At 44.9% G+C, this 24,574-nt stretch overlaps 1 protein-coding gene across 4 annotated transcripts; it reads left to right on the forward strand.

Annotated features, from left to right (window-relative positions):
- Position 1: 1 nt before the first annotated feature.
- On the forward strand, positions 2-22,856 carry LOC106886334 (chromosome unknown open reading frame, human C1orf168). Of its 4 annotated transcripts, XM_014939140.1 has the most exons (20): positions 6-389; positions 2,067-2,844; positions 4,184-4,378; positions 5,454-5,487; positions 9,111-9,199; positions 9,968-9,996; positions 11,272-11,303; positions 12,169-12,253; positions 12,601-12,754; positions 14,474-14,600; positions 14,700-14,743; positions 15,047-15,116; positions 17,128-17,211; positions 18,515-18,543; positions 19,301-19,361; positions 19,920-20,012; positions 21,517-21,601; positions 21,906-22,062; positions 22,211-22,244; positions 22,711-22,856. In XM_014939140.1, the coding sequence occupies exons 1-20, from the start codon at positions 384-386 to the stop codon at positions 22,718-22,720; spliced, it is 2,196 nt and encodes a 731-aa protein (XP_014794626.1). In that variant the 5' UTR covers positions 6-383; the 3' UTR covers positions 22,721-22,856. The 4 variants fall into 4 exon arrangements, with proteins under 4 accessions (XP_014794625.1, XP_014794624.1, XP_014794626.1 ...); XM_014939139.1 differs by lacking the exons at positions 22,211-22,244; positions 22,711-22,856 and having other exon boundaries at positions 2-389; positions 14,703-14,743; positions 21,906-22,165; XM_014939138.1 differs by lacking the exons at positions 22,211-22,244; positions 22,711-22,856 and having other exon boundaries at positions 4-389; positions 21,906-22,165.
- The last annotated feature ends 1,718 nt before the right edge of the window (positions 22,857-24,574 follow it).

Genomic DNA, 24,574 nt, shown 5'->3' on the forward strand with positions numbered 1-24,574 from the left:
CTCAGCCCCCCACAAGGAAGCGGTGGTTGTGGGAGCTTTGTTGGAGGAAAATAGCATCAGGACATGTGTGTCCTTCCCACGTTGTGGCATCGGCACCAACACACCAGCGGGCTGCAAGCTGGGGGGAAGCTATATTCTAGTGGAGGGCACTGAGAGTGCAGATAACCTCCCTGTTAATTAGGCAAACCATTTGCAGCTGTCATTTCAAGGCAAGAAGAATAACAACTTGGAGGTTGGGGGGGCGGGGGGGGGAGGAAGCTCATATCCATCCCTCTTTAATTAAAGGTAGTGCCAACTAGTGACTGTCACCACCAGTGCCAGGGAGTGGCCTGACTGAAAACCCTGTTTCACAGGAATCCGCCTCGCCCGTGGCACATTGAGACATGCAGGTACTTTTTCTTTTCTGTTTTCTTTGTCTCCAAGGGGGCTGCTGAGGGACTCTGCGTTACGGTAAAGAAAAATCAGTGAGGGGAGGTAAACAGCACTGAACTCTTCAACTGTTGCTGCTGCACGTGCAAAAACCTGGAGCGATTGCATTAGGGCACCTCGCTGCTTTATTTCCTGTCTGGCATCGCTGGAGGGAATCGGGTACACATGGGATTATAGTATATTTTTTTTTTCCAAAATCTGATTCATCCTCCGTATGCCTCTGAAAAACTCCCCTTCCCATCGGCTCGCCGCTAGATTAGGCTGTCTGGGCAGCTTACACGGCATCACGCTGCTGACCACTAATATGAAATATAATTGGAGCAATTCAAACCTCTCCCCCCAAGGGTTGGTTCTTTACATCATGCGCTACCCTGTGAAAGTAATAAAGTCAGTGAAAGGGGTTATTCAAGAGAAATTGTCAGTGTTTAATAAATCGTGCAATTAAATGCAATAAAACCTCAGTATGCTATTCATCTGTTCTGCCTTAACACTTAAGGCTGGGCCTTTTTTCAGAATAACGAAGTTCTGTCCTAGATAATTTTTTCCAATTTCCTCATTAGACAGGTTCTCGTGAAGCCTTACAGTTCTCCGCGCCGAACTAAGCTGCCAGAGTAGTGCATCTAATGTAATCATGGCATATAAAAACTTATAGAGCAGTTCAAGGACTTAAGTAGCTCATAAATTTTTCTTCATATTTTCTCCCTAGTTCAGTTCAGGGCTGAACTGAAGCCGCAATATTGCAGGCAAAAACTGGGGTCCCCTTTCTCCAGCATGGGACAGTGAGATGTCTGGGGACAAAAGCCTGAAACAAAATGTTCTTTTAAACTGTGCTGTCACTGATTAGCTCTCTTTGATCAAAATTTTATATAACCTGGGGTCTGGTAACTGCATGGGAGAGGGATTGAATATCTTACCCTGTATTCATCACCTAGACTGGGAGATGGTCTTGCTGTCCTTGTGTCCTGCATGTTTGATTTGTATGTCCTCTGCTTCATGGGGTGGGAAGCAGCAAGGGTAGAAGCATCCAAAGAGCCATGGGAACCCTGAACTGAACCAACATGTCCCAGGGGTTGTTTGGAGCCCACCAGGGAGTATGGTTGGTGCTTCTCCTCCGATGGTAGAATTTTCTAGAGGAGGCAGGGGATGGACTGGGGATTTTTGGAGCAGCATCAACGTCTCCTCTGGCTGGTGCTTGTGTACTGAAAATAAAATGCAGCTTTCCTGCCCAGCAGGTGCATAAGCAGTGTCACAGCACCTCTGCTGGGAAGCTCTAACATTCATTTTAGTGTTTGCCAGGACCTGCTGAAGGAGTTTCTCCAGCACTGGGTGATGTTGGGGAGCAGAAGCCATCTCTGCTGTTCCTGCTGGCTCTGCTTGGTTGCATTTCCATGCTCTGCTCCTGTGTTTCCCCCCGTCTCTGCTCCTATTGCCTTTATCAGGAGTGAGTTGTGACCCTTTGGAGGATCCTTCAAATGAGCTAATTCTCCTCACCTGCTTCAGGATTTTCATCAGGCTCTGCATATCCATGGTGACCAGGGAGGAGCCTATGGCCTCTTTTCTCTCTGAAAGGATCATGATCATATAAATTGCCTCTGAAAGCAGATGTTTTATGCTCTCCTCTCTTCCCCCACCCCCAGGAAGGTGTGACTGACATCAGAGCTCTACGAGCAAAATTTCAAAATGACTCTAACTTGGCCAACAAGCTGGTGCAGCCACGCAAGAAGCTTCCCCCTAAGATTGCACCCAAACCGGGCTCTAGAGGTAACGCCGTGTCCAGCCCTCTGCCTCTGAGTAAGAGAGAAGTGATAACACCAAAACCCAAGGATGAACCTGTCCATCCTGCCTCCCAACCCTCTGCACTCACCCAATGCAACCCCTTGGCATGGCCAAGAGCCAAGCTGGGTTACATGGAGCCAACAGAGCACAATGAAGAGCAGAAAGGCAACAACTCAGAGAAAGGGCTGAGCTCTCCCAAGAGTGGTCCAGAGAAGCCTCTGCCATCCTATTGCGTTGATTGGCAAGGATCAACCCAAACAGCCCCAGAGGACCCTTCGCTCTCAAATTCTTTCCAGCATGCCCTAAAGATCTGGGAAAATGCTTTATCCTGTGGTGAGAAAGCCAATGTAATACTCCCAACCCAACGGGCAACAAACTTGTATGTGCACCCTTGCCCGGAGCAGAGGGCGATGCGTGCTCCAACTGCATCGGGTGGCAGGACTCAACCCTCTGGAAGCAAGCCCGTGCTGGACCTGCCTGCCCAGAAGAAGGATGCTCTGCGTGGCCGTGGGCTGGCTCTTCCTCAGGCATCCAGAGGACACAGAGGCTCTGATGGAGTTGTTCCTGAGATCGCGGTGGCAACTGCATTCTGCCAGCTGGGTTATCTCCCACCAAAAAAGGAACCTCAGCACCAGAAAGGTAAAGTAGGCTGTACTCCTAACACTGAGCATAGGAGCACATATGTGTATAGGTGCTCTGAAAGTGCAGGATACAGCAGCTGAAGAGAAAAGCTGTTATGGGTTGGGACCCTTAAACAAGAAGCCAAACTGGCCCACTGGAGTGCTCCCTTCCTTCCCTGGAGGTCCTGGAGATAAAAAAACAAACGCCTCATAGTGCTGCTGAGCTTGGGTAAGGTGAGGGCTCCCCATCTCCACCAAATTGTTTAAAACTCGCTTTAAGAAGTTGTCCACGTTTTGAGAGTAAGATGAGGAGAGAAGGCAAGGGAGTATCTTCAGTTTTGATCCGCTCTGGCCTTTTACATTTACAAAGTAAATGTGACTCTAACCTGGGAGATCTTATAGTGGCCTTTCAATATCTGAAGGGTGCCTATAGAAGAGCTGGGGAGGGACTCTTTGTCAGGAAGGGTAATGATAGGACAAGGGGAAACGGTTTTAAATTGGAAGAAAAAAGATTCAGATTAGATCTCAGGAAGAAATTCTTTACTATGAGGGTGGTGAGACACTGGAACAGGTTGCCCAGGGAAGCTGTGGCTGCCCCATCCCTGGAGGTGTTCAAGGCCAGGCTGGATGGGGCCTTGAGCAACCTGCTCTAGTGGGAGGTGTCCCTGCCCAGGGCAGGGGGGTTGGAACTTGATGATCCTTGAGGTCCCTTCCAACCCAAACCATTCTATGATTCTAACCTGCTATTGTGTTTTCACACAGACATATCAAGGCTTGGCTTTTCTGCAGAGACAGCCTAGTTCAACTTAAAATGGCTTAAACCTGAGCTCCCCTTCTGCACCCTCCCAGCTTTGGGAAAGGTCGCAGCTGAGTTTGGAGAGCGTGTTCTCCTTGTGGCAGTTCTTACAGAAACCGGTGCGAGGAAACTGGGATGCCGTGAAGTTCCCCTCGCTGACGTCACGCCGAGTGACGGGGCACTGAAAAGATTAAGTCTTTGTTTACCCTGGAAAGCCACCTCGCCCGGGCTGTGCATGGAAAACAGCTATGCCACTAAATCCTGGCAGATTAAACTGTTATCGGCACAGAAAATGAGGCTAGTATTTTATAATCCAGAGGAAGGGAGCTGTCAAGAGCTGAGGCCCCAACATGGTTAAGTCTGTAAAAAATCTGTAAAAATGGACGTTTCCATTTATTTTTCCAGTCTAACATGGTAAGAGCCCCACTGTATAACGGGGACGCTGAAACTGGAGGAAGCAGAGCTGGTTAGAAATGTCTGTATAACAACTAATGATCCTACATGCATTTTTTTTCCTAAATGAGGGCTAATTTCTGTCTGTCCTTGTGCTTCCCTGGAGCAGAATCGGAGCCCCCCTTCTGCCAGCCTGGAGCAGGGAATTGGTCTTACAGCCCCGGCAGCAAGTGGCCAAGAGTTAAACTTCTGCCTTCAGTTGAATCCCTGGGTCCAGCCCCTGAGAAGCCAGCAAGACCCCCAAAGTTTGATCTCAGTGCCTTCCGAAGCACCGTGCTTTCCGTCCGCAGAGGAAATGAAACAAGTAAGAGATTTCTAGTCTTCCTTCCCAAACCTGTTCTGCAGAAAATGAATAATAGTTTCCAGTTTATTGATACCTGTAAAGCCACCATTCCAAGCGTGTGGAAATAAGATGCTATTACTTGTTTCTAACATCTTCCTCGAGCCCAACGGTTTCAGTGAGGCTGATTTTTTTGCTCCAAATTTGGAAAAGGGCTCTGGTTTTCCAGGCTGGGTGTCATCCACTGTGCAGAAACCCGCTTTCCTCCCAACTGCAGGGCGCTGTGAGCAGTTTACAGCTGGCTGTAAAGCAACAGCAGCTGCGTCCGTGGCCAGCTGATCTCTATCACTCTGCTTCAATGGGAAATGCCTTGACTCTGCAGCACACGACTGTGGGAAGGCACAATAAAATCGGTAGAAACCGGTCTGCTAATCCCCCCCCTCCTGTTTTAAATACAACGGAGGGCAACGTCGTTAAATGTTCCAACATCAAGAAATGCAAAAGTTCGCTTTCCCATAATAAAACCCTATTGATGTTGCATAATAGAATATTTTGGACCACTTATTACGCTGGAAAATAGTGTTTCTTTATAGATACAGGCTTAATTACAGCCAGATCTTTAGGCACAACTTTTGCTGAATTCAGAGGGAGCTGCTTTTCTAGGGAGGGCTGAGCTAAACTCTCTTTGGCTTTACTGTGCCAGTGCTTATTGGTCTGCCCTGGCCTTGTTAAGAATAAGAGGCAAAGAGAGAGGCTTTCACTGAAACTCTTTTCTAACCTGTCTGCCTTTTCTAAATGTATTAATTTGATGGAGGAAACTAGTCAGATTTATGTCATCATCTCCATCCTCTCTCAATATCGGTCATTTATTGATCTCTAGAAAGCCTGAGGTTGTTGCCTGGAAACACGAAATCATGACTTATTAACAAAGCCACATCCCCAGTTTCTGCTGGCAATCTTATTTCACGGCTGCCTTTGTGTGCGGCGTGTTGCCTCCAGTAAGGGCCGTCCCCGTCACACCTCCCCGTCGCTCCAGCCTGTGTTCTGTAGGAGAGTGGTATTGCCTTCAAACGCTAATCCTCTGTGTGTTTGTGTGCAGCTGCTGATGAAGAGGATTACTTGACTCCTGAAAGGTGAGCGTGTGGCACGGCAACGCGTGGCTTGTAGGCGACAGGAGCATCTCCATCCCATGGTGCCGAAGCATCCCAAGCTTGGGCAATCCCAAGCACAAGTAGAGGCTGGGTGGAGAATGGATTGAAAGCTGAAGAGGACTTGGGGGTGTTGGGCGATGAGAAGCTCAACATGACCCAAAAATGTGTGCTCGCAGCCCAGAAAGCCAGCTATATCCTGGGTTGCATGAAAAGAAGTGTGGCCAGCAGGTCAAGGGAGGTTATTCTACCACTCTGCTCTGCTCTCATGAGACCCCCACCTGCAGTACTGTGTCTAGCTCTGGAGCCCCCAACGTAAGAAGGACATGGACCTGTTGGACTGAGTCCAAAGGAGGGCCACAAAGATGATCAGAGGCTGGAGCACCTCTCCTCTGAAGACAGGCTGAGAGAGTTGAGCCTGTTCAGCCTGGAGAAGAGAAGGCTCTGGGGACACCTTACAGCAGCCTTCCAGTAGCTAAAGGGATCTACAGGAGAGATGGGGAGGGACTCTTTATCGAGGAGTGTAGCAATAGGACGAGGGGTAATGGTTTTAAACTGAAAGAGGGGAGATTTAGATTAGATATTAGGAAGAAATTCTTTCCTATGAAGGTGGTGAGACCCTTGCCTAGGTTGCCCAAAGAAGCTGTGGCTGCCCCATCCCTGGAGGGGTTCCAGGCCAGGCTGGATGGGGCTTTGAGCAACCTGCTCTGGTGGGAGGTGTCCCTGCCCATGGCAGGGGGGTTGGAACTGGGTAATCTTTAAGGTTGCTTCCAACTTTAACCACTCTGTGATTCTGTGATCCCCGAGCAGCCTGGAGGGAACATCCCACTCCTATAGGCAGTGATTTGCTGCAGCTCTGGGGATCATGCAAACCTATGTGGGAAGCTCAAAGCTGGCTTGGGTGACTTTCTCCTAAAGTAGAAAGCTTCTTCCCTGTTTTCTTCTCCAAGCTCTTTCAGCAGCATGGAGAACCCTGCCGTGTGTCATTCGGTCTGGTTCAGCTGGCTGGAGTGAAAACATGCCAGTGCTTTGCTTGCACCCACCCGTTGTGTGTTTTTCCCTTCCTGTTTTCCATGTATTCAGGCTTGGTGTTTTTAGAAAAGAGATGCTTTTGAGACCTGTTGTTGAAACAAAGCCCAAACGTAATCAGCAGGTGTTGAGGGGCTCTGTGCCAGCAACAGAGGAGCATGCCCTCCTGCCCATCCCCAGGACTTCAGCTGTCTCCAGATGCTGAAATGAGATTTTTATTGAGTGGTGGTCCAAACTCACTCACCAGAGGACGTGAGCCGATGGCTTCAGTTTCTGATGCTGCAAGTATCTGAAATGGCTCAAAAATCTTGCAGGCAGATCCTGCCTTTTTTTGGTGTGTCTCTGATTTGCCATGGGTGGTTGTGTAGTGGTCCTGGTTCTGTGCCACAAAACCAGCGAAAATGGAGAAAGAAATATTCATATATATATGTTTTGTCTTGGATGCATGAATATACAGCTGGGAAAATGAAAAAAGGAGTGGCTGAACCAAAGCAAAAAGAGATGAATTCTCAAAATACTTTCAGTGCCCAAACAATGAACTCTTGCAGCTAACAACACAGCAAGTTGTGCTTTCCACATCATGAGGTGTTCCTGCCAGTGTTGGCTGGTGTTTTGTTTAACTTTTAACCTGCACTTGTCAGAAAAGAACTGGCCAAAAAAATAACCAGCTCCAAAGCTGTCATGCACCACGAGGAAGCTGTCCTAATCTTGTAGCAAGATTAGCTCTTGCCCTCTAATACTTGTGGTATGGTCTTCACAATAGGTCACTTGTTAAATATTAACCATGTGATAAGGGGGAAGTGAGTTAAATGAATTCCAGCACAAAAGCAAAACTGTAGGGTTCTGGGGGCAGAAATTCCCCTCCCTGAAGCCCAGGGAGCCTCACCTGTAATGAAGCCTGGTCTCTTAGAGACATTCACATAGTTGTTTCTGCCAGCTGATCTTGAGCTCTGATTCCTTGTTTGGGGATAAACGCGCTGCCTTCAGGGCTGCTAGTCAGGGATCCATCAACTTAGCTGCATTTCAGGACAGGTGTAACACCCTGGTGTATATAAAGGGCTGTCTGGTGTCCAGCCAAGCTCTCAGGATGATATTTTATCCCAGTTTTATCCCCAGGGTTGGGCTAGGGAGGTGAAGGGTATGGGTTTTCTTGGTCCCCTCTTCCTTAAGTGATAACACTGTGAATAAAATACCTGCTTGTGGTATATGTATATATATATACCATATATATATACATACACACAAAAAAAATATATATAAATGCAATATGTATATGTGTGTCCCCTTCAGTGGGACTTACATGTCCAAAACTTGTTGTGGGACCAGCAAACCAGCAGGCACTGCCCCCAGTGCTGGGGGGGGCTGCAGGGGAGAGCAGGGGGCTGGAGCAGCCTTTGCCATTAGTGCAAGCTCCTGCTTGCCTTTGGGTGGTGTTTCTTACTTTAAATTTCACTACTGGTAAAATGTACCCTGAGTTTCTTGTTCCTCTTGTTCTGGTTTGCAACAGCTACTTAGTCCTTACCCTGTTGACACCGAGTTGTGACAGCAAGGTGATTCAAGGAAAACCAAGCCCTCCCTGAAGTTTATTATAGATTTACTGTTAAAAGATGGAAGTTCCCACTATAACTCTTCCCGATTCTCTTTCACCACCCCATCCCGTCCCCCGCAGGTCTTGCAAGCTGCAGCTTGTGCATTTGCCACTTCCCAGAACGCTCCTGAGATGCCGAAACCTCTGCTGCCATGGGTGGAGGGGAAGCCTCGGGGCTTTGCCTCTGGAAAAGCTTGGATTTCTCGCTGCACCCATTCCCAAACAAATCTAATTTGAATTTCCGGAGGAGGAAAGGAAAACAGAGAATGAGGAGATGGGGACTGGGAAGACCAATACTGAAGGCTGTGTGGTGCTGGGGCTGTGACACCTTGCTCCCCACATGGCTGGCAAGGGCCACTCGCCATGTGGGCGTGCAGCGTGTCACTTGATAAGCACAGGAGCAGGACCTTTATATGTACCCTCTGATATCTGTATTTTCCCCTTCCTGTTTCCTGAAATGACAACCAGCACGCCAAACAGTGCAACTGGGTTGTTAGCTAATTTTTAAGTGGCTGTGGTATGTTTGAAAAATGCTGCACTCTGATTTCCGTGGACTTTTTTGTTCTGTTTCTACTTGAGGGATCCCTGTAGGCAGAAGCCCATAATCACAGTATGAAGTGCCCTGATGTGTTATGAGCCCCATAAATACTGCCAGTTCTCCCAGAGGAAAGGCAGTGGGGTGTGGAGTTGGGGGGAGGCTCAGCTGAACCCTGTGTCTGGCACAGGTCTCCTCTCCCTCCAAGGAGTTCCTGATTTCACTTTGCTTTCTTGTAGGCAGAGTATCAAAGCACTTGAATTCCATGTCCTTAAGATGGATTTTTTTTTTTCCAGACTTCTAAAAGGACCAGAAAAAAATATCTCTTTTCTCTTTTCTCTCATCTTCTCAGTGCTCGACTTGAAGAGCAGGAAAATGATGAAGAAACCTCAGTGTACCTGAATCAGCCTGGGCCAGAAAAAAATCTCTCTTTTCTCTTTTCTCTCATCTTCTCAGTGCTCGACTTGAAGAGCAGGAAAATGATGAAGAAACCTCAGTGTACCTGAATCAGCCTGGGGACGCCAAAACCTTGTGTGTCATTGAAGGTACTTTATAAGGCAAGATTGCGAGATGAATTACGTGCTCTCTGGGATAGAGCCTTTAAAAAAGGAAATAATATAGTTTATTCAAGATGAGAAAAGCAGATGCACATTGGTAGGGGTGACCAAAGATGACTGTCTGTATTGTACCTCTGTGCTCTGTCACAGTGTGAGGACTTTGGGGCACAGACAAAAAAGAACCACCATTTTGGTGGTGAGATGGTGCTCAGTGTAAAATTGCAGTGGGGAGAAGCTGACACTACCCATGTAGAAAAGAAAGAAAATAGTGAGGTAAATCTCAGCATCTTCTTGGAATTTTTTTTTTTTTTTTTTCAGGGTACAAAGCTTTTCCCTCTCCATCACTGCTTCTTCCCAGTAGAATTTTCTCTATCAGAGTTGCCACTGCTCTGTTTTTATTTTTTTCCAAGTTTCCCTTTTTGGGGAGGTTTGTTTCTGCCTTGTGCAATGGCTTTCTCTCCCATTGGAACAGGAGCCAAGAAACTTCCTTGGGGGGGGCACCACAGCCCTTTAGGGTTTGCCCCAAGGGCTATGAAAACTGTGGCCATCCAAGCTGGATGCTGCAGTCCTCTGAGCATAAGCCAACACTCAAATAGCAAATTGAAGGACCCTGGGCAGTAGCACACGGTGAACGTACCGTGGTGAATGTGTGCTGGGACGTGGAACATGTGGGCTGAAGCTGAGTTTTGCAACTTAAAGTGCAGTGACTTTAACATAGACTAAAAAGTAATATTTATTCACAAATATCTTTTCTAGTACCAAAGGAAGAGCCTGAAGAAGACAAGGTAAGTCTCCTCACAGCTGGTTTTGATCTTTTAGGCTTGACTGTACCATATCTAGAGTACTTTCCTATCCTAGAAATTTTTAATATCTGTATTTCTTATCTGCTGAGTATTTCTTTATGTGTGTTGTGCTGTCTGTGAAAACTCTCAAAAAATAAATAAGTAATTTCAGAGGGAACGTGAGGACTAATGGGGTTTCCAAACACAGTAGGGGAGAGAGTCCTTTTCCTTGACTTCCTCTGCAAACATGTAAGAAAGTGATAACACCATCTGGATGTTGGTGGTAGACCAAGTAAGTGTCAACCACCGACATCAAGATCATGAATTCTTGGAGGAAAAATCCACTGAAATGTTCTGGAATTTCCTGTCAAAAGTGGACTGGTGATGGTAATCCCTCTGTGAAAGCATAAAAGAATTGAGCCAGATTCCTTTTCACAGCAGCACACTTCAAGCTTTGACTCGTAAGCGAGGGCGACTGTTGTGGGCACAACTGTATGGGTTTTCATCCCCTGCTGCAGGGATATCTCTGCTGCAAACTGTGACCTGACCCTTTTCATTTTATCCTGGCTACAAAGGGGGTGGCGTTCACCTTGGTGATGGGGATGACCTGCAGTGAAGGCAGGATAGTGCCTTGCACAGGGCAGGAGTTGCTACAGCTGTCCCTAGAGAAGACCTGCTTGGCTGCATGGCCAGGCTCACAGGGGGTGGCTGGGCTGAGAGAACAGGAGAATCATCTCATGCCAGGAGATAATCATGTACTGGTTATCAGTTCTGGCCGTGATAACAGAGAGGAAACTACTCATTGGAAAACATCAAACTCCACTTTCAAGTCCTGACTTGCAAAGCAATCAAATTGTACAGGAAATAGCACAGGTTTCCAAATGCACTTATCTGTGCGTGATTTGCAGAGAGGTTCTCTGGCTTGACTCTAGTCTTATTTTATGGTAGGTTGGAAAAAATCTTTATTTAATAAAAAAACATCTTTCTCCTCTTCTGTAAGCTCTCCAACCTGTAATTGCTTTCATTCTGACCAGTAGCTTCATTGGCCTGATCCTTTGCACTGTTACATTATCCCTGTATAGTTTGTCAATATGTGTATCCCCTGTCCTGCGAAGTAGAGGAAATATCCTTGTCTGATGACTATTCCAAACGTAAAATGCTTCTGGGCTTTCTAAAGAAATACGTCTTTAAATATGAGATGACAGTTGAGGCCTTGTATAAAAGCCTGACTGTTGAGAAAAGCACAGTGGCTGAAGGCTTTCCTCTTCTTTATTCTAGAAACAGAAGACTTTTTTCTTTGCCAAATCCAGGTAATTTCCTTTCCTTTCTCTCAAGCTCCTTCTAACCCCACAACCAAGCCAGGTTAGGGCTAGAATATTGTAACACTCAGTAAATAGAAAGAAATTTCATATATTTCACGACCAGAACAATGTAGACAATGATGCTCTTCTGTGTCAGCACTCATGGTTTCTAAGATTGTTTCCATTCTAAAGCATATCTGGAGGGGAGGTTTTCTTCTCTCCTCTGGCACACAAAAAATACATTGTCGTTTCCCATTGAAACCTGAACTCTCTCAATATAAGAAGGGAGAGGTGTGAGGCTCTCATGCTGGGAAATGGAGTTCCAGGTCCAAAGCTGTGGTAAAGGCAAGGTCCTCCCTGAATTTCCTACTATAAATGTCACATTTCAAACTCCTTGCAGTATATAATTACTGTCACTGGCTGAAGGGTGTTTTTTTGATGGGGATGGAAGAATCATGTGATAAAAGAGGGTCATCTCAATGGGAAATGGCTGTGATGCTGGAAAAAAGGTTTCATGTTCTACCTCCCGTTGCTGTATCTTCTTCCCTAAATTGCAATATAGTGTGGTGAGAGGCACATCTTCTGAGCCAGGTACCACCACTGGCAAATGGATCCAGCTTGTCTATTCCTGCTACTAGAAAACAATCATCTTAGTTTTTCTCTTTTCTGAGGGTGATTGCTATTACCCAAATAACCAGTGGCCTTTAGATTTGGAATTGCCCTTACTTTTAGTAGTGACGGTCTTTTTGGCATCTACCTCATTCAGACGGAAAATGAGCTGCTTATTTGAGCACAATCATAAAGCAATATGTCTGTCTGTGACTTTGCTAAAGTGTCTCTGTTCTGAGATGTCTCTCATTTCTGACATTTTCAGTCCTGGAAGAACTATAATAGAGGATGAAAAAGAGGAAAAAACAAGTCTTGAAAGAGAGAAACATGAAGGAAAAAAAATTTTTGAAGTATGGTATCCTTGAGATTGCTTTTAATAATTAACTGTAGGATGTCTCTTCTTCTATCCTCCTTTTCTTTGGGAAACAGTTGAAATTTGGGTCCCCGGTCACTTGTTTTTTTCTGCTTTCCCTTTTGCCTGCTCATTGTTCAACTGCTACTGCCTAAAAGGCAGGTAGTGCTGCAAAGCAACACCTATATCTACCAGAAATCCTTGATGGAAAAGGGCATGAAACTGTTTTAATCCCACAGAAAGATAACTTATATTCTTATAGACGTACATGTGTAAGTTATGTTAATTTACATTAGAAAGCCGTTTCTAAAGACTGTGTTGACCAAACCAAGTGTCTGATCTCAGACAGGTGGAAACAAATACATATCTGCCATCAGCCAAACTGAGGAAGATGGTAGAGGTGGGATGAAGGTGCCACATGGGAAGCAGTATGTGACCAGTACCCAGACTGCAAGGCCCCCAACCCCACAAGGGCTGGCAAAAGACGGAGCAGAGTTCTGTGAGTATCTCGTTGCGCTGTTGAGTGTTTCCTCAATCCCATCTGTTGCCCAAATGTCTCTTCCATATGGGAAATAATGTTAAATTTGGACGCAACTCTTGAACCAATTTAGTTAAACCAGGGCAAAAGGTTGCATGCGCATTTGTATTCTGGTCTGAATCATTTATTTTGGCTTGGCAAATAGCTTCCTAAGTTGGTTAACCGTCTGCATAACTCAAACCAAGGTGTTTGTTTTTCTAGCAGATTTCCCTTATCCGAGAGAGCTGAAATCCATCTCCTCTGCTTCTCATAATTTATTGAGTCTCAGAAAAGGGTTTGGCTGAGGCTTGTGGTAGAAATACGCACGAGCAGGACGAGAGCCTGAAGTCTCCTTATTAAGAAGGATGATGGCTCCTTGCTCTGTCATCTTAGTAGTTCCAGTGAGCCTTTTTCTGACTTTGGGCTCCTTCTGTCATGATGCTCTGAGATAAGGTCCAGAGCTGGTAATACACACCTTAACTGCACAATTAAACCCAGTCACGTCTCCTCTGTAAACACCATTTTGCAACTTCAGGTCTAAGTGTGCATAGGCTCTATTCTGCAAAGGCCAACTCCTGCCTCTGCAAGCTGTTAGTGAGATATGGCAGCAATTCAAGGATGAAAGAGAGAAAGGTAGCTCTGATGGGCTCTGTGGACAGCCCAGGAGTGTGAAGGAGGCAGTGTAAATTGACTGTGGTGGTTGGTATTGGTGTGGTCCTTGGTTGTTGTTTGTTTGGTTTGGTTTTTTGTTTTGTTTTGTTTTATTTTATTTTTTTTAAATCACTTCATAGTAATTTTCTGGTTTGATTGGTCTCTTTTTTTTTTTTTTTAAGAAATCTTGCTGGTTTGCTTGAGCTTTGAACAGCTGGAGGTAATTTCTGTAGGGATTTTTTTTTTTAAAGTGCTCATGGTGAGTCTTCTGCTATTGCTTCACCGGAGAGGCTGATGCAGAGAACTGTTTGGTTCCCCTCACTCCTTTTCTTCTTCATGGGGGTTAGAATGTTTTGCAGATATTTTGGTCATTAACTAGACCATATCGTGATGGTGCGTGTTTCTGGTACGCCTGTGTTCATTCAAAAACACTATCTGCTTTTATTTGTGTGATTGTATTTCTGCATTATTCCAACTCTCTTAAACCAGTTTTTAGGATTTAATATTGCCACTTAACAGAGTCCTCCAGTAATAATTTTTTTCTCACCTCATGAGGTGCAACTCTCATGCTCTACTCCAGCCCTTGGTGAACCACATCTCTGGGATACTCTCTGTCATTGTCTCCTTTCTGAGATGTTGATTTACAGGTGTATTCCCAATGGGCTGGTCTGTTATTTGGATCTTAGCATCTCTATCAATGATGCAAAGCCCTCCCTCCCTTCAGTCACTCTGCAAACATCCATGAAAAGTCTCTTGGGATGTTTTTTGGTGAAGAGAATTTGGGTCAGAGCTGCCACACTGGGATTATTGATGGATAGTTTAATTTTTTGAAACCTAAAATATTTTAAAACTTTTAAATGTTTTAAAGTTAAATGCTTTTTCTCTCTAAATGTGGATCAGACCAGAGACTTTCATGGTCTCCTGGAATGGAAAGTATATCTGCAGGCTCTTATTTGTTGTGGCGTCAACTGTTACCCTCAACAATCATCCTTGCCCTGAGAGATGTTCCTCAGAAAAGCTTCTAAAGCAAAGGTTCTTTCTCATTTCCAGTGCCCTATGTGTACGTTGATGCTTCAAAGCCAGGGGTGGAAGGAACAGCCTTGAACCGAAACACTTTGCCATCTCTGCAGGCACCAGAGGATATATATGATGACGTTGGGGAAATACAAGATAGACTGTAAGTATGGACCTAGGCTCTTTGCAATGGATTTATCTATGAAATGTCTTTTAAAAACTACACTGCAGCACATCCCCATGTAATATTTCTGTCTTTTAGCAGCCAAGCATCAGACACCTCAAGTCAGTCTGCATCAGCCAGCAGTAAGTGCAGCACATGGGGAAGCTCGAACGGGGGCTGCTTTTAATTTGGGATGGTCTCTGGGAGATGATGTGAATAGCTTCATTTAACTTTCAACATCTATAGTGTCTCCTTCTGGCCTGGTTGCTCTAAATTCCCATTAAAACTAGTGGGGAGCGATACATGTGTCCAGCATAGAATTCATTTGAGCAAACCCGAAACCTCTGTAAGAGTAAAATGGAATGGCCTGGGTGCAATTTGTCCAGCAAACCTCACCTCATCACTGCTGAACGTGGTTTGTGATAATGGCATGCCTTGGTTTGAAGTTTCAGGAAGCAACTGCGAAGAAACATATGAAGATGTTGACATTGGGGGTGATAATCCAGCAAAATCAGAGTAAGTTGCAGTTTCTTAGCCTGTATTTTGAAATACTGACCATACTTCATTGAATTCACATGCCAGGTATTGGCTGGAAGCCATTTTCTTTTTTTTCCCTAATGCAACAGCAGAGATGCAATTGTATGGATGGGTTTCTTCCCTCTCCTCCTCCCTCTTTCCCCTTTGGCTGACACTTAAGAAGTAAAAAATACTTACCAAAATTAACCCCCTAAGCAGTGAGGCCTTTCTATTAGAGCTTGTACTCCCCTTACAGACATCTGCTTGCATAAAACAGAAAGGACAATCTTGCTACCCTTCTCTTGATCAAAAGCGTTGCTCGGTTGTGGCTGAGAAATTACACATTTTTTTCTCTCTCCTTGAATATCTCCAGGGATGGGGCCTCAACCCCATGTGTGTGTGGGAAAAGGGGCACTGCCCGAGGGACAAATAGGGGCATCATCGCCTCAAAAAAAGGGACAAAATGCTCACGTTTCAGATCACAGAAGTTTGGAAAGCTGAAAGGAGCCCAAGCAGTGAGCTAGTGCCTGCAGCTGACATGCTGTAACTAACTTGCAACCTGCTCTTTTTTTATATACCTTCTCAAGATATTTGCTTCCACAGGGTGTGTTATAAAAGCAATGAGTTTTGCAGCCTCAGGTTTATGCATTGCCTGAGCTTCCCAAATGGATTAAGAGGTGAAACATGAAGTCAGTCGTGTTTTTACTTACTAGCTTTGTGTGGTTCCCTGCCCTCACGCAGTAAAAGATTTCCTGCATCCCTTTGTAAGAAATAGAGACAGCCTTTGGGAACGGCATATGGGCTGGGGATGCTGCACACAACTGCTCCCAGTGCATCTGGTGGCTCTCTTCTAAGGAGCAGTGTGGGAGGAATAATAAGGTGTTGCTGTACAGATGCTTCTCCCTTTACGGATGTGAGACTCATACTGGCTTGCGTCTGGATTCAAGTCTAGCTGATGTGTCCGTGTAGAGCCTGTGTGTGTGTTGGAGAGGGGAAAAGGACTGGGAACCTGAAACCCCAGAGGTAACTGGGCACTTATTAAAAGGTCAAAGTGTCATTTCTCTGAAAATTGTCCATGGGAGTTGGGTGGTGGAGATGCACAAACTTTTTCAGTCAGTGGGTAGTTTTGTTTCTGGCTCCTGGACCAACCATGCCTGTCCCACACCCACAGGGAAGCATATCCAAGCCTCTTCTCTCTGCACAATGCTGCTGAAGAGCAGCAGAAATTAAACTCTATTGCTAATTCACAGAGGAGGAGAGCATCTTGCTGGGTTTGCAAGGGAACTTCATCACAAAACTAGAGTTGGGACCAAATTCGCGGGGTGCAAGGGTCAGTGTCTTAATCCCCCAGTCAGTTTTTATGGAATCTTTCTACTGATCCCACACGCAGGATTAGACGTGCTGATACACATAAAGTATTTTTAATAGTACTTGTGTGTGGGTAATGTCCCCCATGTGAGGATCTTGGATCTTTGCAGAACCAATACTTTAGTAGAAAATCTCTGTGTAGCTTTTCAACCCCCGTAAGCTTCAGAGAAGAGTGTGTGTAGTGGAATGTCCTTCTTAAAAGCACACATGATAGAAATGTGCGATGAAGGGTGGCACAGACAGATGCTCCTGGTGTCCTCCTTTGAGGCGCACTGCATGCTTCTGGGGAGTTTTTGTCCCTGTCATCAGGATTTTTTACTCCACATAAACCTGGATCATTCTGTAGCGGTTGGGTCCCAGGAGGACAACTTCAATTAACACAGAAAAGCGTAAAGCTAAGCAAAGGTTTGAGCTTGGACTTTATAATTAAGCACCTTTTGCTGTGTTGGTGCCTGTCCCATTGAATCCATCATTCATCCACATGATGCTGTTAAATCTTAAGCCGTACTGCTAAGATGAGGTCTAAGGTCTGCTGAGCTTCCTTTACTTGCTTCAGGATCTCTGGGGCTATGAATATTGCAGCTCTGATGTACTTCAGTGCCTGGTGCCTCTTTAGTTTAAAATCTGTTTCTCTCTTGGACAGAACAGAAAAGGAAAAGAGATTTGGAAACTTGTTTAAGATTGACAAGTTGAAGCTGAGGAACATCAAGCTCAAGGAAAACTTCAGGTAAGAAAACTTTGGTTGTCCTTACTCCCCCCTCCAAACCTGAGCATTCCTATTTGCTGTAATTTGAGAGTAGGAGGTCTAGGAGTAAGGAATACAGCTTTATCTGGAATATTGTGCCAAAAGGGCTTCTATCAACTCATTAGGAGCTGCTATGGCAGTTGTGGCCAGTAGTCAGTCTGTGCAGCTTCTCCAAAGTCTCTAGCATGAGGAATGTACAGCAGTTGGTCCTACAGCAGCATCCAAGTTTTCATAGGCTTTCTGCTGCCTTTGGAATCTTCCTGATACCTCAGCATGGTGCAGCTACACAAGGAAACATAGAAATGTGACAGCTGCTGCCTAGACCTGTGGTCCAGGATTTGGCAAAGGCTTCTGATGTGGTTCCTAAGGGTTGAGGGGTTTTTTTATTCAAGGGTACCATTTATAGTCAATCTGGCCACAGCATCTGCTGAAGAAGTTTACTCTTGAGTTTGTAGTCCAACAAGTTAGGATAGAGGATATTGAATAACTTCCTATAGTGCCCTTTCGGGTATTCTTACTTTAATATTCAAAATCCTGCTTAAGGTTCCATGGAAACTGCCTTTTCCTTAAGTGCACAGTAGCTGCCTGCAGAGCCCATCCTCCACGGCCGCCAGCGTGTGCCTCACCCTGAGCACAGTGCCTGAAGGCCAAGAAAACGCTGCTACTTCTTATTTCTTTGGAAATTCCAGATTAACCCTTTCCTCATTTATCTGAGGAAGGTTTGTTTGCTTAAAAAAATCTTTTCCCACTAGGTGCTGTGCCATGTCAGTGACTCCTTCCTGCATTAATGCTAAATATCATTATAGGGAAGGAGTCACCAGGTTTCATAACGTTGTCTTGTTGCAAAGAACCCTTAAAGTTCCTGCAAGCATCTTGGATGTCTACGGTCATTGTCACATTTAAATTCCTGGGCAACCCATTATATTGGCAGACTACAAAGAGAGAATTACTATTGAGTACAGTTACCAACTGTCCACCAACCCTCCAGCTATTGGGAAGGGGTGGGCAGGAAGAGGGTGCTTTTGCCCATTTGGACTGTTCTTTGGATGCGATGCAGATCTTTCATAACCTGCTTGATGAACAACACGTGGGTCTTGTTGCTGCCAGAGGGTGGAGATGCTAATTTAGCAAGGGATGTAATTCTGGTAAATGTGGTTGGTGTCATGGTGGCACCTAGACCTGCATCCATCACTTCAGCTGTGTGCTGCCACCTTGTTGGTGCTCATGGCATTTTGGGCAATGCTGATGGGCAAATTTGTTTCTAAAAACCTCTTTCTATCCACAGATTGTTTTCCGTCTCAATATCAAATTTAGGTAAGCAACGGGCATGTATCTGGCTCTTGGGGATTTGTGTGTATAAAGAGGCAAATTTATTAAATGAAGGAAAAATAACTTTAAGCAGTGTGCCTTTCTCAAAGTCCTGTAATGTGGCAGCGTGGCCTTTAAAGACTTGGTAGACATTTGTGCTTCATTTGAGGGTGGGTTTTTTGCATGTTTTTAGGTGGTTTTCTTTGAAGAGGAGCATTCCTCTTGCAGATCTGAATATATTTAGGAAGGCATCGTGGGAAGTGATCCACGCCGAGCCACTGCTTTCAGGCTGGTGGTGGTGTTCAACAGCCAACTGCTCTCCAGCAGCACTCTATAAAACTTTACTGCTTATCACTGCCTGATGGAGGGACAAGTTCATGCCTTGTGTAAATGGGGGTGGACGGAAAAACTGTCCCCACTAATCCAGCCTTGGAAAGGTGCTGGAGGGAATGGACCTATGTCCTCAGGATGGGAACCCTGAAAGTGGGATGGAAAAGTTGGAGGCTTTGCTGCTGCTCCCGCTCCATTCCTGGAGATGGATGGCCAAGCCCATGCAGAAAACTGCCCGCAAACACAACTAACAAACCCAAGAATCCTGCCTCGTGTTGTCAGAGTCCCAGGGATCTTCCTTTCACATTGCCTTGGCCCCTTTGGGTTGAGCGACTAGCAGCAGCCCCAATTTTCCTCTGTAATCCAGCCCTTTGAGTACCAGGCTGAGAATGACATCTCCTAATAATTTTCTCTGTTGCATTTTGGTTGACAGCGGCTGTTTCCCAGGAGGATGCGGTGTACGACGACGTCGAGATGGGGCAGGGAGAGCCGAGGTGAGGCGGGTGTCCTCTCCTGGGCCTGGCCTTGGGCCAAGGAGATGTTCTTCTTGGCACCAACCTGTGCCCTGGGGAGCCTGCGGTACTGCAAGCCACCGTGGGTCATGAGCTGGTCGGGACTCAGGCCAGGTGCCCTCCCCATGTGTGTTTGATTTGGCAAGGAGCATCCCACAAAAAGTTTCTTCAATGCTACCTAGTTAGTGCGAGAAACGTGAAAAAGAGAGAGCTGCTCCCTGAAAGACGTGAAAATTCAGGTAGTTTTTCCTAAGGAAGGAAAACTCCAGCTCCCAGACCCAATAATCAGCCCCGTCCTGGCAAGCTCCTTGTCAGAAAAATTACTTTTAATAGGAACAGCATGTCTTGATGTCTTGCTGCCAGACGATTGTGGCGGCAGTGCGTGCTGGTATAAATCGCAGCAAGTGTTTGTGTTTCAGGGGTGGTTGTGGGGGGAGACAGGGAGAAAAATCACAACTTTGTAGGTACACGGGTTTGGGGAGGGGACACAGTCTGCTGGAAAATATTGAATTTTTGTGTGACTCTTTCCCCTCCTCTTAGAGAGAAGGATGACAAGTACAAAACCTGGAGGCCAAAATTTCTGCTGGCAAGAGAGGATAAGGACCAAAGGAAAAGCAGCGATGATGTGGAAAGGTCTTGGTTTCTATTCTATGTTTTCCCATGTTGTCTAACTTTGTAGGCATCTCTAAGCCATTTGCAGGAATGGGGTGGCCCTGATTGTGCACAGATTTAGTGTTGGCTCCTGCTCCGGGGTCCTTTCCCTTTGAACTCAGCTCTCGGGAAACTTTGCAGAAAGTATCTTGAGGGCAAAACAAACTCCTGGAGCTGAGCTGTACGCAAGCAGGGGATACCCTGAGGGTCTCATCCTGAAGTTGTATCGTGTCTTCTCACTTAGCCGACACAAAAAGACGCTACCTGATATATATTTAGCTGCTTTTCTGCCCTGGTCACTCCCATTCCTTCTTTAATTCTGCCTTAATTTAATATTTGATCTCTGTGGATCAGTTATTGCTATTTTGGCAAGAGCACTGTGTTTAGAAGCCCTTTACACAGTGTAGTAATTGCCTGTGTGTTCCCCTTGGCCTTGTTTAAAAGTATTGATTTCTTGGGTCTTCTTTTTCCAGTTGGGTTTATTAATTGCCTTTTGCTGTAGCATTTGTGCATAAAAGCAAAATGACAACTTTTTTGTTACCGGTGCTGCAAAAATTCACGTGGAAGTAGGAATTTTCATTTCCCTTTTAGAGCAGAAAAATGTGTGTTGCGATGAGGTTTTTCATGACCCAGTACCCGGGACTTCAAACAAATGCAAATCAGAGATATATTTTATGGGTTCTTACCACAGAGTTCCTGCGTGGGGTTGCTCACACACCCCTTGTTGTGTTGTGCAGAGTCATGTGTGTAATTTTACAGACTGTCAGGAAGCCAATGCAATTTCATTTGTTCCTCAGAGATCCCAGGTCCTGCAGGCTGAGGCTGCTGAGGAGGAATCTCTATACAGCTTAAAAATCCTGAATCTCAGCTCTTGTTTCCCTTCCTCTTAATTTTAAGTGCACAAAAGTTAGCCAAGGGTGGATAATTCATTGCAAGTAGGTGGTTTTTGCTTGTTTGGAGGTTTTTCCTGCCTTAGTTTTAAAATGAATGTCACAGCTGGGATTTCATGTACAAACCAGAAAGAGTGGCATCTCCACTATGGGTGACTTTCTCCTCTGTGTGCTCAAAAAGCAACAAAAATCTGGAGAGCTGTGTCGAGCCCCACTTCCATAAATGACTCGGGATGAGAGTTATCTGGGGACCCTTTATGTCTGAATATAAATAAAACCAGGAGGAGATAAATTGCTGAGGGAAAAGTGAATTGTTGACTTCTGTAAAAAACATGACTGATTTGAAACACTCGATTGTTTGTTTGTTCCCATGCTGCTTACAGAGGAAACAGTTATTCCAAGTGGAGATACAAAATGGCTCAGATTATGCTCACCAAGTTTGAGTTGTATAGTCATTGTTTTATGAAAAATAGAGATGTGAATGGTGTGCTTTGCTCTGCTGAGAGTTCATTGCAGGGAAGACTGGACTTAAACTCTGTATTTCCCAGGGGTTATGTGAATGGAGCTCAGAAATGCATGTCTCTCTCTCAATGCAGAAAGATCTTCAAAGTCAAGAAGAGTAATTCAGAAAAAAGCAAGAAGATGGAAAAAGAAGAGAAGATTTTTAGAGAAACATTTATGGTATGTGTCTCTATTTAGAGAATTAGCTGTGTCAGAGGAGGAAAGCAGCCATGTGACATGCTTAAGAGATGCATGGTGGGAAGTTGTTAGTCCTTATCTAGGTTGGAAGAGATGCCCAACTGACCTGGGGTGTTCTCCCCTAATCTGTGATCTTCATCAGGCACATTATTGGCTTCCCCACTCTCTTCAGCCCCATGTGAAGCCCCACAACCCATTCTGAGATCTCTCCATCCCTCCCCGCCGCCCTTAAAGACGTTGCACGTGAGTCTAGAATTAACTCGTGCTTTTTATTTTTTCTCTGCAGTACGATAAGGACATCAACGTCATCAACACAGCCACGGCCGAGTGCTCGGTCCCCAGTAAGAGGAGCGTTGATCTCCCACTCACAGCTGGAGAGCAGCTGGATGTTATCGATGTCACGGAGGGCAACGCAGTGATTTGCCGCAATTCGGAGGGCAGATGTGAGTTTGTAGAAAGTCTCTGGCATGGGTGGCCACTTCTCACTCCAGTTTTGAGGGCCAAGCAACAGTATGTTCTTTGTGCTTAGCCACTGTGACTTTATTTGCTCAGGAGTTTATTAATTTACTACTTTTTTTCTCTTTCTCTCAGATGGATATGTTCTAGTGGAGCATTTGAACTTCAGGTAAACTCGGTTTTTCTTTATTATGATGCATATTTTCTCCTCCTTCCTGTGTATAGATATTTGAGATATTTGAGATCTGGTGAAATGTACTTAAAACTTCTGAAGGCAGGGGAAGGTTAATGTAAACAGCCCGTATTTAATATTTAATAAGTATTTCCAGTTTTAGTCTGCTATTCTGCTGTTACACAGGTTTCCAGTCCAACTGCAGCTAAAAAAAGCCCCGTCCAGTCATGACTTGTATAAATTGGAGATTCTTGACTTGCCTTCAGATATGCCATATTAATTCACATCTGCTGCAAACATGGGCCACTCGGTGTGCATCTCCGTGCCAAAACACACCCTTAAATCCCTTGCTGCAATATCATTTCCTTGCATGCTCATGCATAATTGATACAAATGAACCTCCTATTGCCCAGGTGCCCATTGTTGTGAAACTTTCTTTTTCTTTTTTTTTTTTTTGAGACAGACAGTACTAAAACTGCTCCGAGAACTGCTCTCCCCTGGAGCACCCCTGAAGGTCTCTTCTGTGCTTCATGAGAGTCCACATTGGTCAGCTGTGGAGAGCTGATGTGATTGTAAATAAAGTTTTATTTTTTATGCTTAAACATGCAAGAGATGTTTCCTTTTCTTTTTTTTTTTTCTTTGTTATTTAGAGCATATCTTCACTGATTAGCTCGACAATAGGTATTTTCAGGATTTTTCACTTTTTGGAGTATCTTGGTGGGTCATCTCTAAAATACCTGTAACATGTCTGCATTTACATGAAAATAGTTGTGTGGTTTAGTTGCTCCATCTCATTAGTGCCTGTTTTAGGTGCTGGAATTAGAAGACACCCCAAAAAGGTTTGCTCTTTGGAAAGCAAACCATATAAATATGAACTGGTTTTGGTCTTGAGACAAGAAGTCTTGCTGGGTTAAATATATAAAATAGTGGAAAACTTGACTCATTTCTTTCCAAAAAACATTTTTAAAAGAGTAAATAAAGCATTCAGTCAAAATTTACTTTATTTTTGTAAGCTAACTTAGGCATCCCAGATATGTAAAGGCTGACTTCTGGCTCCCCCCGACTCGCAGCAGCAGGCAGTTACCCAACAGTTGCCCCTGTGTTTGGGCTATTCTCCACTGTGGGCCTGGAGGATGATTGCTTATTTGAAGAAAAATGCTCCTAAATGTAGGAAGAGAAATATAAATTGCTAACGGCTTCTCCTCGCTGTATCCAGTGGATACCTTTTCAAAACCAGAAAAATGGGGATAGAGTTTTTGCATGGCTTTGGAAGAAAAAAAAAACAAAACAACAAACCCCAAAATATGACTGTAGAAGTGTAGAGCTTCTGCCCCTCCCTGGCACATTTTTAAGAGCCTGTATCACTTTGCTCATAAATATCCTAAAAATGTAGATGGTTTAATTAGAAATTATTAAATGTTCCAGGCTTAAGAAAGCAGAGCAAAATAAAAGCCCTATTTGCCACACGGCCCTTTCAAAGCTGGCATAGAAGACATCAGAAAAAACAGAGCAAATATTTAACATTTACTTTTAAGTCTATACAGGCATTCTTATTTATTTTACCATGTGGTTACTATTAAGTGCGTTGGCCTGCATCCATCCTTGCAATAAAAAAAAAAAAAATAAATAAAACAATCCCCTGTAAGCATGCACAGCTTTGCAGGCTTGCCAGCCCAAATATTTAGACTTCTGTAGCGGAGATGGAGAGTTCGGGGAGCTGAAGTGCGTGTTTGGCTTCAGAGGAGGCTGGGACGTGCTCTATGTCCTTCACCTACAGCCTTTGCGGGGAATTATCCCAATGGAAGTTGTGGAGACACTTTACCTGGGAGGATTTTTTTTCCGCAGCCATGTTTAGGAGTGATCCTGTGAAGAAAACACCTCCTTCCTCGACGCCTTCCTCTTCCTCCTCCCCATCCAGCACTAGCTCACAACTCCTGAAGTCTATTAATCACACACCCTGTAAGCACTATAGGCAAATCTTAAATTAGCCACATGTGCTGGTTCATTTTTGTCTCCTAAGGAAGTTATTTAACTATTTTTTTTTTTTAAATTAAAAAAAAAAAAAAATCTCCCCATATATCCTGTGATATACGTGACCAGACCCCAATCCTGTTGCAATTACATGCAGTCCTTGTGGGGTGTGACCCAACTCGATGTGAAACACAAACTTCTGGACCAATGTTGGCCGCTGACTTCACGGGAGGACGCCTTGCAATGCACTTAAAGCTACTTTTCTTCATGGACAGATTCCAGCACATGTACAGCAGGAAAGTGCTTGATATGGGATGACTCAAGACAATATAAAAAATGCTTTACATATAGCAACT

Source organism: Calidris pugnax, unplaced genomic scaffold (assembly GCF_001431845.1).
Source record: "Calidris pugnax isolate Ruff unplaced genomic scaffold, ASM143184v1 scaffold18, whole genome shotgun sequence".
In the NCBI taxonomy this organism is placed as follows: Eukaryota; Metazoa; Chordata; class Aves; order Charadriiformes; family Scolopacidae; genus Calidris; species Calidris pugnax.